General features: G+C 35.0%; 1 protein-coding gene across 5 annotated transcripts in view; it reads left to right on the forward strand.

Moving 5' to 3' along the window:
- LOC129902271 (pentatricopeptide repeat-containing protein At1g10910, chloroplastic) overlaps nt 1-13,718 on the forward strand; it is a 33,051-nt gene extending 19,333 nt beyond the window's left edge. Inside the window, exons 6-10 of one of the 5 annotated variants that reach the window (XR_008770069.1) lie at nt 6,925-7,024; nt 8,564-8,886; nt 9,917-10,093; nt 10,174-10,310; nt 13,041-13,177. Coding sequence is in view for 3 of the 5 variants with exons in the window: in XM_055977423.1 (XP_055833398.1) it covers nt 6,925-7,024; nt 8,564-8,886; nt 9,917-10,093; nt 10,182-10,310; nt 13,041-13,289 (978 nt within the window). In the remaining 2 variants the exon portion in view is untranslated. Of the gene's footprint in view, nt 1-6,924; nt 7,025-8,563; nt 8,887-9,916; nt 10,094-10,173; nt 10,311-12,265; nt 13,012-13,040 lie in introns of those variants that run through there. The other 4 variants (XR_008770070.1, XM_055977423.1, XM_055977424.1 and 1 more) reach the window with 4 other exon arrangements.
- Nucleotides 13,719-14,700: the final 982 nt, after the last annotated feature.

Genomic DNA, 14,700 nt, shown 5'->3' on the forward strand with positions numbered 1-14,700 from the left:
TGCTGCAATCCGATGTCCCATGCGCCACCCAAAATCTATACAACTTTGTTGAAGGTATATGTGAAAGGAAGTTTGTTTGAGAAGTCAAAGGAACTTCTAAAGGAGTTAGAAACTCTTCGCTATGCTAAGGATGAACTACACTTCTTTCTTTCGGATTTCATTAGTTCAAAAAACTTCCCAAACATATCATTGTGCATTCTAATTTATAGTATGCTTTTTGATAAGCTTATTGACATATAGTGACAAATTCGTATGGAAGAAATATACACTTTGGGGTTCTATGTTACACAGATTCTTGGTTATTGGTGTAAACACAAAAAGATTATGATATAGTTGTCATTAAATTCCAATATGGCATACATATTCCATGGTGCACATCAACGGTCTGTTAAATGAGTTTCTAAAGAAAATAAGGTTAAAAGTTGGTGATGGAAGAAAATTAAAGTTCAGAGGACAAAAGGTATGGGAAAAATTCTATGGTAGAAACCTTCCCTGATTTGTTTAACATGGTGATTAATAAAAAAGTGTAGTATAGCTGACTGTTGGTGTTAAAATTAAAAGAGAAAAGTATTATTGAAATGTGTATCTATATTATTACACTAAGCCTTATTTATAGATACTATGTGTATCCTTTTCCACTTAGGATACTATATATAAATTTATTCTGATTCTTGTTCGAACACTCCCCCTCAAGCTAGTGCATACAAGTCATATGTACTGAGCTTGTTATAGATGTAATTAATACGAGGACTAGTGAGAGAATTGGTGAAAATATCTACATGTTGATCACTCGATTTCACAATGTAACAATATCATCGGAGAGTATCTTTTCTCTAACTAAGTGACTACCAATCTCAATGTGTTAGTCCTCTCATGAAATACCGAAATTGATGCTATACGAAAGGTTGCTTGGTTATCAATCACAAGTTCCAATTGACTAATTTCTCCAAATTTTAGTTCTCTAAGCAACTGTTTAATCCAAACCAGCTCACAAGTTGCTACAACCATTGCTCGATATTCTATTTGTGCACTAGATCGAGCAACCACACTCTTTTTCTTACTCTTTCAGGATATCAAATTACCTCCTACTCAAACACAATATCTGGATGTAGAACTTCTTTTAGAAAGTGATCCAGTTCAATCAACGTCTATTTATCCATCAATTTGCTCATGACCTTGATTCTAGAAGAGGAGTCCTTTACTTGGAGCTAACTTTAGATTATCGCAGAATGTGAACAACTGCATCCTAATGACTAGAATCCATAAGTTGACTTACAACACTCACAAGAAAACATACTTGCTTTGTGAAATAGCAATACTTGATCTGGACTAAGCAACCTCAAAACCTAGAAAATACTTCGGTCCGCCGAGGTCTTTAGTCTGGAAATACTAAAAGAGATGTTTCTTTAAATTAGTGATACCATCTTGATCATTGTCGTTGATAACGATATCGTCAACATAAACCACTAAATTAAAACATAGATTTGAAGTAGAATGCCGATAAAACACCGAGTAATCAACTTCACTACGAGTCATGCTAAACTCCTAAATTGTTGTACTGAACTTTCCAAACCAGGCTTGAGGAGACTGTTTCATACCATAAAGTGGCCGACATAATCGATACATCAGGCTAGACTCCCCATTGAGCAGTGTTCAGGGAAGCGTGAAGGGAAAAAAAGCGACAATCCCTCGCTTCACGCTTTAAGCGAAGCGCTCGCTTCATTGAAGTGAAGCGTAAGTTAAAAGAAAAAAGACCAAAATAAATAAAGACAATATATATAAGCAAAATTTCAAATTAAAAACTCTAGATGCGTGAAAATCCTAGAGGAGAAGCAGACCACTAGTCAAACTAAACTTGGACTCTTGAAATAAAAAGGTTGCGACTCTTTTTTTCCCCTTTAATCGACCTTTTAAGACTTAAAAAAATTAAGTGTCGCTTCCTTTGCTTCGCGCATCGTCGCGCTTCAGCGCTTTAGCCTTCAAAGCAATCGCTTCTCTTCACCTCCATCGCTTCTAGTCTGTGAAGCATGACTGGCTCACATCGCTTCGCTTTATCGCTTTAAGCGATGAAGCGCTCGCTTTCATGAACACTGCCCTCAAGCAACAAAACTAGAATGATTGCTCTATATAAACCTCCTCCTCGAGGTTACCATAGGGAAAAGCATTCTTAATGTCCAGTTGATAAAGACGCCAATGTCGGACAACAACATGGATAGAAATAAAGGACATGTGCTACTTTAGCCATAGGAGAGAAAGTATCACTATAATCAAGTCCAAATATCTGAGTATATCCCTTGGTAACAAGGCTAGTCTTGAGCCAATTAGCTTGTCCGTTCAGACTAACTTTGACAGTATAAACCCAATGACAACAAACAATAGATTTACTCGAAGGAAGAAGAACAGGCTCTCAAGTACCACTTGCATGTAAAATAGACATCTCGTTAATCATAGCCTGTCTCCATCCTGGATGAGAATGTGCTTCACCTGTAGACTTAGGGGTGGAGACAGAGGACAAAGATGATACAAAGGCATAATGGAGATGATAACTTAAAAAAGGGTATAATGAGGTTTAGTATTATGAGTGGACCATATTCCTTTCCAAAGTGCAATTGGTTCATTAGGCAGACAGTGGGTGCAAATGTACAGTGTTAGACGTGAATCATCTTGGCCTAATAGTTGATGTGGATGATGATGAAAAGTCAGAAGTGGTGGCACTGTGGAGGGAGATATAGAAGTAACAATAGATTCCTCTAAAGTCAGTATGGGTAAGACTGATGGTACTGTGGATGGAGATCTAGAAGTCATTTTTAAGATGTATAAGATGCCCAAAGAATGGAGGTGGAGTACAATGGTCTTGTTGTATAAGAACATGGGCGATGTTCAAAATTGCAAAAACTACAAAGGTATTAAGTTGTTAAGCCGCACTATGAAAGTTTGGGAGAGAGTGGTAGAGATGAGGGTGAGGAGGGGTGTGTCTATTTTCGAAAATCAGTTTGGTTTCATGCTAGGGCGATCGACCATAGAAGTCACCCATCATGTGAGGAGATTGATGGAGAAATATCGGGAAAGAAAGAGGGACTTACATATGGAGTTCATTGACCTGGAGAAAGCCTATGACGAAGTCCCAAGCGAAGTCTTGTGGCGATGACTAAAGGCAAGAGGTGTATTAGTGGCCTACATTAGGGAGATAAAAGACATGTACGAAGGAGCTAAAGCGCAAGTAAGAACGGTGGGAGGAAACTCAAAGCACTTTCCCATGGAGATGGGGTTACACTAAGGATCAACTCTTAGTCCATTTTTATTTTCCTTGGTGATGGATGAATTGACATGAGATATCCAAGATGAGGTGCCGTGGTGTATGTTATTTGGGGATGATATAGTACTTATTGATGAGACACTCAATAGAGTTAATGCTAAGGTAGAGATGTGGAGACAAACTTTGGAGACTAAAGAGTTTAGGTTGAGCAGGACCAAGACAGAGTATGCGGAGTGCAAATTCAACGATGCAATGCATGAGGTGGGCGTGGAAGTAAGGATTGACACACAAAATATCATCAAGAGAGACAATTTCAAGTATCTTGGGTTTATAATCTAGGGGAGTGGGGACATCAACGATGATATTACACATCGTACTGGTGCGGCGTGGATGAAATGAAAGTTTGCCTCTGAAGTCTTGTATGATAAAAAGGTACTGCTGAAGCTCAAAGATAAGTTCTATAGAGCAGTGGTTAGAACGACATTGTTGTATGGGGTAGAGTGCTTTCCATAGTCAGAAGATGCATGTTGCGGAGATGAGGATACTTATATGGATGTGGTCATATTAGGAACAATAAGATTAAAAATGAGGATTTCCAAGATAAGGAGGGAGTGACCTCTGTGGTGGACAAAATGAAGAAAGCGAGACTGCGATGGTTTGGATATGTGAAGAGTAGATGTGTAGACACACCAGTAAGGATGTGCGAGAGGTTGGTTATAGAGGGTATAGGGAGAGATAGAGGTAGGTCAAAGAAGTATTGGGGAGAAGTGATAAGATAGGATACGACACAACTTTAGGTTATTGACGACATGACCTTACATAGTAGGGTGTGAAGGACGCGTATTAGGGTAGAAGGTTAGTAAGTAGGGTAGTAGTGTCTTGCTTGGGGTGGCTGGTGTTTGTCATGGTACTAGTTGTATTATTGTAGTTCTTGTTTTTGATTTTATCATTGTTTATTTTTTCTTTCAATAATCTATCCTAATATGTTGTTTACTGTGTTTCGATTATCTCATTCTTTTATTTTTTTTCCGAATCCTTTTCGGTAGACTTTGCAATTGCTACTTGTTACTTGCTATATTCTCTTCATTGTCTCCTTCTTTGTACCTGGATTTGTTGCACTTGAGCTGATGGTCTTTCAGAAATAACCTCTCTACTTTCATGAGGTAATCAACGTACATTCTACTCTCCCCAGATCTCACTTGTGGGATTTCATAAGGTATGTTGTTGTTGTAGTATGTTGTTTGCTTTAACCAGGCTCTGATACCATGTGAATCGGAAGAAAAAATAATAGAGAAATTGGCTTGATTATTCCCTCAAGCTATTGAGGTTTAAATAGTTGTTTTTACATGTCCTAGAAAGAAAAGGTAATTTACAATAGGAGCAAATTAAGCTACCTACTATTTACATATATTCTAGAATATTCACAAGAAATCTAACAATAATAGTGATGAAAGAGATCCCAATAATCTTGTAGATGAATAGGATGTTGATCCATTTTTTTTTTTTTGGTTTTGGATTTTGATTGTCTCGTGGAGGATCTTTTGCTATCTACTTTTTAATTTTAAAATTGAAACATTTGCTTGTACATATTGTCTTTGTGCAAGGTTTATTTATTTATTTTTTAAAATTGCACTTGAATTCATTGAAGTGAGTCCTTTGATTAAAGCGTGATGTGGGGCCTTATCACTCTTTTTGGCTGTGCGCTTCCAAAACACAGTTCATGTGCTCAAAGTTGAGGGAAGAACAAATAATTTGCCATGTTAATGTGAGGTATTCACGAGACACACATGTGCCAATTATAGGCCTGGTCTTTAGTAAAGTTAAAGTGTCTTGTTGTCGGGGACAACATAAAGGGGCCATCTATGTATTATGCCATAAAAGTACCACTTCTTTTACGATTATTCATTATGATGGATGGGTCCTACTCAAACTGTTTCTTTGTCAGGAAATCGATGGTTTGTTACATTTATTGATTGTTGCACTAGGATGATTTAAAGGACAAAAGTGCTTATCAGGGGACGTTTGCTCCCGTTGCAAAGATGAAAACTATTAGAATTCTTTTACCCTATGCAACTAATATTGATTCGGACCTACAACACTTAGATATGAAGAATGCATTTCTTCATGGGGATTTTAAAGAAAGGTGTATATGGAAATTCCTCATGGATTTGAGACTGTACAAAGTCAGGGAAAGGTGGGCAAACTGAAGAAAATCTTGTACAGGCTGAAGCAATTCCCTAGAGCTTGGTTTAAAAGTTTCTCCAAAGCAATGATTTCTTTCGGTTATGAACAAAGCAATGTCGGTCACACCCTTTTCATAGGACATCAAAAGGGTAAACTCACTTTTCTCATAGTTTATGTTGATGGTGGCATAGTAATGATAGAGGATGACAAAGAGGAGATGGCCCGATTAAAGAAGTTGTCAGCTCTAGTTATCAACATCCAAGGATCTAGGGAAATTCCAATACTTCGTGGGGATTGAACTTGTCAGATCAAAAAGAGGAATCTTTATCTCTCAAAGGAAGTATATTCTAGATCTCTTAAGAAACTGGGTGACAGGTTGCAGGCCAACATAATCACCTACTGAAAGCAATCTCAAGTTACAAACAAGGATTGAAGGGTTAGTCGATTAGGAGAGATATCAGAGGTTGGTTGGAAGAGTCATTTATCTCTCATACTAGACTAGACAGCCTATTCAGTCAGCTTGGTGAGTCAGTTCATGCATGATCCCCGAGATCCTCATATGCAAGTTAACTGTTACATTTACGATATCTGAAGTCTTCTCCAAGGAAAGGTTGGTGTTTCTCGAACATGGTCATCTCCAGATAGAAGCTTTTGCAGACGAGGATTAGGATGCATCTTTAGTTGACAGAAGATTCTACATTCGGTTACTGTACACTCGTAGGAGTGAACCTAATTACTTGAAGAAATTAGATGCAAAGTGTAATTGCAAGATCAAGTGCAGAAGTAGAATATACAATCAATGGCTGGTCATGTTTGTGAGCTTTTTTGGCTACGGGAAACTTTACTTGTACTGTGACAACAAGCTGCAATCAGTTTAACTCATAATCTGTTCAACGTAACCGAACAAAACATATTGAATTGACCATCATTTCATCAAAGAAAAAGTTACCAGTGGCACCTTGAATTCCGTTTATGTACCGTCAGAAAAACAGCTAGCGGATGTTCTTAGAAAACATCAACAGAAGGACTTATCATACTTTGGTTTGCAAGTTGTGTTAATTAATTATCATGATTTTAGGAGACTTTATTTTTCCATTCCTAAGCATAATTATAGGAATATAATTGATTGTCTTTCCTTAATCAGTCATGATTTACTTGTATTGATATCTCTTCTCATGGGATGTAAAGAGGTACTGAAATACAAAGAATTCTTTTCTTCTTTCTCAAATTCTACACCTTTCTACACCTAAAACCAGAATAGTCATTGTTTTTTTTTTCCTAAAGTAATGGCACTATAATTGTTTTCCTGATTTCTTGCCTACTTACTTTATGGCTCCTAATGTTGAGAAAGTGCTTCTGATTTTTGTCATCGATCTACTGAAAGTAGTATACCTGAAGTTATTTGCTTACAGATTGTTTGCTCTTACTTTAGTTCATACTGTACTTTTGAGTGTTCTGTGGCTTATGAAATATGCTACCTACAGATGCCATTTTGTCTCCTAATGGATGGCCTGGCAAAGTCTGGACATCTTCTTGAAGCAAAATCAGTATTTGATGAGATGATAGAAAAACAGGTGAAAGCTGGTATGTATCTTTCAGACCATGGACAGGCTATTGCTCATTCTTAAATTACTAATAAACATTGTTGGAGTTCACTATGAGAGGCTGTAGTGAAATCAATGAATATGTTTTCTTGAGCTCTTCAATGTTCTCAGTTCAGAATTCAGATTGGAATATACTTGGTGCCTTTTGCTTCATGTGAATGTTCAGTCAAAATATACTTGAGCTGGTTTGAGCTTATTATTTACATACTCCTTGATATGTTGAAGCTGGTAAAATTACTTTGTAATATTTTATGTGCTGCATCTGTGCTGATTGTCTATGCTATCAAACAATGGGCATCAACGATTGCTTCTTCTTCTTAATTTGCCTTCTCTATCAATTTGGTATTCCAAGGGATGGTTGTAACCTTAGATTACCAACTCAATGGGATCTTCCTTTCCTTGCGCACTATCATTGCCTCACCTTATTATATTTTAGGGGTTCCTTCGACTAAGTTACAATTTGCACCCCTAAGTATGCTCTCTTTTGTAATTTACACCTTATCCTATTTATTTTAATGATTTTCATTCTAATCTCCTTAGTCCTTGCAAAACCTTGAAAGATACATTTTCTCAATTATTTATGATGAAAAAAATAGGAAAGTATAATGAGATCATGTAAAACATAACTAAACTTAAAAAACAAAAGCCACACTGAATAGCAGATATAAAAATATTGAATAATAGATCATTGCTCATTCTTCTGCGGTCAAAGACACAATCCACATGACTCCATTTTAGCATTACTCCACTCCAAGTAACTTTGGTGTAGTCTCTTCTCATCCCTCAAGATACTCAAGATTTTTTAGACCTTTAAGAAAGATGAAGAGATGAAATTAGTCAAACAACTCAGTGCAGCTATTGATTTTTTAGTTTTACTGTTATACTGATACACGATATGATTTATGCTTTCATTTAGCTCTTTCAAATCTAATTTTATCAAAAATTATAGAAAATTAGTTTTACTCTCTAGCTTATCCAGAGTTCCAAGTTTATGGTGTTGAGTTAGCAACCAGAACTATCTCTCTATCTACATCTCTTTGTTTGAGAAGGTACTTAAAGCCATGTCTGCCTTGAAATAACTAGGAAATACTTCAAGAAGCCATGTCTTCCTTGAATTATCTAGAAATACTACAATATTTTCTGGGTTCTCACTGTTTTTAATTGGTTGTTGTGGTTTAATCTTCTGTATTGTCGTACATAGGTAAAAGTTGATGGTTTTAATAATGAACCTTTGAATAATGGGGAAGGAGAAGTCAACAATATTAGTTGTGTATTTTCCTATTTTACCCTCGTAAGTAATTGAGGAAATGGATCTTTTATGGTTTTGTAAGGAGTTTAGGAGATTAGGGTGCAAATCAACTAAAGAAATAGGATAAGGTGTAAATAACAAAAAAGTGCATACATTTGGGGTGCAAATTGCAAATTACTCGGTTCCTGTGCATGTCTTAGAGTTTTATGCTCTATGTTATTTTACTTGTAATTTGTATTAATTTGATTTGTCCTTTTGGTTATAAATTAGCAGATGGCTACTCCTATAGCATTATGATTTCTGCATTCTGTCGCAGTGGGCTTCTCAAAGATGCAAAGAAATTGGCTTCTGAATTTGAAGAAAAATATGACAAATATGATATAGTTATTTTGAATGCAATGCTCTCTGCCTATTGCAGAGCAGGAGAAATGGAGAATGTAATGAGCATGATGAAGAAGATGGATGACTCAGCAATTAGTCCCGATTGGAATACCTTTAATATTCTTATAAGATATTTCTGCAAGGAGAAGCTATATTTGCTTGCCTATCGTACCATGGAGGACATGCATAGTAAAGGTCACCAACCAGAGGAGGTAGGCAGAAATTAAAAACTCACTATTTTTTTGATCAATAAAAGACATGAAAGTGGCACTTGTAGCAGGGTTAACCATTATTGGTCTTCTGTGAGCGGTTACTTTTTGTTACCTGGGTTTTTGTGCAGTATTTGAGAAAACAATGTGCTCAACTCAGATACTTGCTTGTGTTGGTTGATATGAGTCAAAAGTGAACACTTATGGGGTTGCTCAATGAGACATCGAATCATAGAAATGAACTAAACTGCAGTGGATCAGGTTAGGTAACCATCAAGCAGAGAAAATAGTTGTGGCGTAGTACGTTATAGTGGCTTGAATTGGAATAAATTTTATTATGCAGTCTGCAAAGAATACATGGCATCAAAAGTTATTTCTGCTTTTATGGTTGATGTGAGTCAAAAGTGAACACAGATGGGAAGCTCAATGAGACATCTAATTATAAATTTAACTAAACTTGCAGTGCATCAGGGTTATGTCAACCATCAAGCAGACGAAAATAGGTGTGGCCGAGTAATTTATAGTGGCTTGATTTGCAATAGAATTATGCACTCCACAAACGATACATGGAATCAGAAGATTTTAAAAAAATAAAATAAAATAGCAAGAGTCTCAAGTCCTCTATTTTTGTGACCCAGAATTACTAACGTTCAGCTATTTTGTTAATTTGTTAGGTATCCGGCTTTATTTTGCTCTAATGCACAACTAACATAAAATCACTGGATAGCTGGTAGAAGGATTTGCCTTTTTTTGCGTTTGAACAGAATGATTTTCCTATTTCTCTTTTTAGTATTCCTTCTTCTACCTTGGGAACTAGAAGTTTTAGGTTGCTCTGTTCTTTATCTTCTTCACCCATTTGTGCTATAAGTTTCACTTTAGCTTTTTCATGGCATTGTTGAATCTATGATAATGCTTGCAAAATTTGCATGGGTACTAGTTGTTACACTATACATTGTTAAGTATTTTGAAAAATATGATCTAAATGTTGTCCCTTGTTCTCACACTTTCTTTGTCCAACTTCTTCCTTTTTCAGGGACTTTGTTCCTCTTTAATTTATCATCTTGGTAAGACAGGTGCACATTCAGAAGCATTTTCTGTATACAACATGTTGAGATATAGCAAAAGAACCATATCCAAAGCCCTTCATGAGAATATTTTGCACATTTTGATTGCTGGGCGTCTCCTCAAAGATGCTTATGTGGTAGTCAAGGTACTCCGTACCTTCATTTTCTTGCAATTTCCATCTGTATTTTGCTGTTTCTTATGAACAATCGTAATCTAATGAACTAGGTATACAGGACAATGCAGGATTCATCTCCCAGCCAGCTATCAAAAAATTTTCTGTCAACTTCATGAGATCTGGCAATGTAAACTTAATCAATGATGTGATAAAGGCCATGCATATCTCTGGCCACAAGATTGATCAGGTAATAATTAATTTCAGTTCTCCTCTATGATATGTACTAGATAAGCGCCATCCTTTAAAGTATTAGGGAACATGGACTTAATTAATGATAAGATGAGAAGGTGCTCCAACTTTTCTGGAGCAACTGACAAGATTGATTAATTCTAAATCTGTTTTTGACCGAGTATGCCCATTGATATTAGTGTACTCGTTTTTTTTTTTTGTTTTCTGCACTCGCTTGTGTCATTCTAGTATGAATCATGGAACATATCTTAGTCGACAATTTGGGATAAGAAGGTTGCATATGTCTTCTGTCATAAGTGACACTCATGGGAGAAGGTCATCTCAACTTATTGCTAGAAGTGTAGAAACTGAAACAACAGAACCAAATAAAGATGAAATCAATTTTATCTTGAAATGATAGGACGTATTCAAGCAATATGTCGATAGGCCATTAGTATTGGAGAATGCATTTTTGCTATATGTGGGAAAATTGTTATAACCTGAGGAGCATGCATAAACGTGTAAAGACACGGGAAGTTCAAAAATTAGGGAGAACACAAGCATGACAAATTTATATTCGATATTTACTTAATCTACCATAAAATATTAATAACCATCTCATATAAGGAAGAGAGATTTTATTTTTTTTTTGATAAAAGTTTTTAAATAGAACTATAGAAGTTTATATTTTAATTCTCTTTTCATAAGGAAGAGAGAATTAAAATATAAATAACTATCCTTGTCAATTTCAGATATTCCAACTTTGTATACATTACATTGAATTTGTTAGCATCTCTATAATGATTAAGACAATAACTACAATAGCACCGATAAGTGGTGTAGCTAGGAATTTAGTTAAGGGTCTTCAATTTTTGAAGAAGTAAATAAAGTATTTCTGATGAATGGGTGCACCAAAAAAATGTTAAATCAGACTGATATTTAATAAAATCATAGACACTTGTATTAGAACTAACAATTGTATAAATCGAAACGCGTAAAGAAATTTTACTAGTGCAAATGTAATTTAGATACATTTGTAATAGAAGTGTAACAATTGTATAAATCAAAACTACAGTAAAAATTTAATAAAAGAAATCTCACAGGTGAAAATACCATTTAAACATATTATTACAATTGAACCTGACAAAGATTTCTTTATTGCTTAGTGTAGCTTTTATGGAAGCTTTTACAATATTAGCACTTTTATTTTCAAATTCTTTTTTTTTCTTTTTAAAATCTTAGCTTAGAAACATTAAATATAAATACATTTTTGAAATATTTTTACAATATTACTCATAGGTATTATCTCTATTTTAATTATAAAGGAAATGTCAAAGAGGTTTGGTGTGATTTTTTTTTTTCAAAAAAGGATTTGTTTGTCTTACTTAGTTGTTTATACTATTGTTCATTTTATGTTAAAAAAACTAAAATTTCAAAAAAAAAAATGTCGAAGGTGGATGCTATCTGAAGGCTAAAGAAATAAATTTAAGTTCTCATGTAATATGTACCGAAAAGTTCACACAAGTTGGCCCAACTTACTTTTCTATTAAAAGTAAAGGTAAATTTTGGCATTAGAGATTCGAACTTGCGACTTTTCGGACCTTTTGCGACTGGGACAGATCTCATAATATGTCAAGGGTGTTCAAATTACAATATATATTATTTTACAATATTTAACCTATATACTCCATAACCAACAACGATCACGTGAAATGAGTACATAAAGTTAGTAAGTCTCTTCGACTCCCTCCAAAAGGTGGGACAAGTCTTTGAGAAAACATGCATGCAATATCTCAAAATCATATATTATAAGATATGTCTTTTATAATGAAGTCGTATTCATACTTGAATATCATTCATTACATCATTTCTACGTTGACTCAGATTTGGCATGTCATTATAAGTTCACTTGAAATCATCTTTTGAAAATCATAGCTTTCCTCACAGGCCTTTAACATAACCATTTCCTTGTAGATTATTCATATTCAAATACATCCCAAATACACATCATAGTCCCAATCACATTTCCAACATCATACTCAACCACCAGCACATGATATCTGTTGATTGATGATGATTTCCTGGCATAATTATAGGAGTAAATTGATAGAGATTGATTGTAGATTGATATAGCATTAATTGTAATTGAACATGTAATATTTTCTCTCCTTATTTAGTCGTAGGACTTGTTGTATAAGTACCCATTCTCATGGGATGTAATATCATCCATAAATGCAAAGAAGACACTCTCTTCTTAAAATCTTCATGGTATCAAAGTCAAGCTGCCTTTTTGAGGTGAGTTTTCTCCCTCACAGCACCAGGGTTCCATTTTTTATTTTATTTTATAAAAGAGGTTGGATTTTCTCTCTCTCAGTGGCTGTCCTCAACAGGAACTTCTTCCGGTCAGTTCTTTTTTGAATTTTGTTTTTCCATTGGGGTCGGTGGAACATTCTGAACCTATCCCTACCACGTTTCTTTTTTTACGGTCACTGGAATTAGCTTTCCGGCGTTGCAGCTAGCTTTCCATCCAAATCTACAGCTTTCTATGGGGATTTCCGTCCAAATAGGGGTACGGGTGACAAGTTTCGTTAAGGCGAGGACATGAATAGCCACATAGTATAACAAAGGTTAAACCTAACTATTAAATGAAAGTTGAGGGGTATTTTTGACCCGTCTCCCAGCATTTAATGTAGGACCATACATTTGTCAAAGATACTAAATCACCTCTCTCTTGAAACACTCTTCTCAGGAATCATTTGATTTGGCTATATCACGCTACATTGCAAAACCCGAAAAGAAGGAATTACTTCTCTGGTTACTGAAGTGGATGCCTGGTCAAGGTTATGCCATTGATTCATCAACTAGAAATTTGATTCTGAAGAACTCTCACTTGTTTGGCCATCAACTTATTGCTGAGTCATTGTCCAAGAACCTTGTGATGTCAGAAAAGGTGAAGCTTCACAAGGAAAATGCAAGACAACGGAAGCTAGATGGCTAAGTTGGACATTAGTTTGCTGTATAGAGAAGTTGGATATGCTGCAGGTCTTAAGCTGATAATTATGTTGCTGAGGCAGCAATATTTTCGGAAACAATTTCCACCACTCTCAGCTAAATGACAACTGTAACAATGCATGCAACAACTTGAATACGATTTCTGAGGGTGTTAAAAGTGTCGGATGAAGCATGCCAATAACCAGCAACCCCATTCATGTTAGGATAAACATTCAATTTCTCATCGTATTTAATTTTGCTTTGACATTCTCAGTGCCTTTTATAGAGATTCCTGATTGTCACAGACAAGTTAGGAAATATCAGTTGCATTAATGCATACCTTATACGTCTTCGAAGGCACAAACTTTCAGCAAAAGTTACTTCTTCGCACTGTATTTGTTCCTAGATCTGAGTATTAATGTTAATCCTTGGTATAGCAGTGTGGCCTATGCATATTACCGTTCATTTTTTTTTAGTAAAGGCATAATACATTAACGTGCCCTTTAATTTGACTTCAGCTCTCATCTATGAGACTATGACCTTCAACTTTGGATGTGCATAAGTAACACTGAAAACTTGTATAAAGTTGAATAAGTAAACACGCGCATCTTACGTGATAATTTGTGTGAGTTATATTCGAACTGATTTGTATATGTCACACAAGACACATGTATCCACCTGTTCAATTTGTACAAGTTTAATTATCTATTTGTGCATTTGAAATCGGAAGAATGTAGATGTTAGTCGAGGCCAAGTTAAAGTGCACGTTTATATATTATGGCTTGAGCAAACCATGTATGTTGGTTGTAGGAAATGCTTTTGTCAGCTCCAAGCACTTTCTTCTCGGGTACGGGTATCCAAGAAGTCGGTAAATAATGGTGGGGAAATTTACATAAATGTATTGTATTAAGAAAATATTTACCATTTATAACAATAATATTTTTTTCCACTGAACACTTATAATACAATTATAATACATATTAGCGAGAATAATTTATAAAACTCATATAATACAAGTTTTATTCATGAATAATTTATTTATCACATATTTTAATACACTTATAATACATTGTGTCAATTTCTTACCAAATAAGTATAATATATTTTAAAACACTTATAATACATTTATATTGCATGCATAATTCACTTTTAATACATAGTAGATATATCATAATATTATTATATATTGCTATAAATGATAATAAATAAAAAATATTATTAAAATCAGTAATTATTTATTAAAAAATATTTTTCTTAATAATTTTTCCGGTGTCATTTCTTGGGCCCAACAACTTACCTTGACCACTGAAAAACCCAGCGAACTTCCTTTTGTATCGCTGAAATTTCTGACTAGGTACTGCATCTCCAAGTCCTGTCGAAAAACAACAATATATGTATAGGAAAAAGACTCAAATTTT

This window comes from Solanum dulcamara, chromosome 9, assembly GCF_947179165.1.
Source record: "Solanum dulcamara chromosome 9, daSolDulc1.2, whole genome shotgun sequence".
Taxonomy (NCBI): Eukaryota; Viridiplantae; Streptophyta; class Magnoliopsida; order Solanales; family Solanaceae; genus Solanum; species Solanum dulcamara.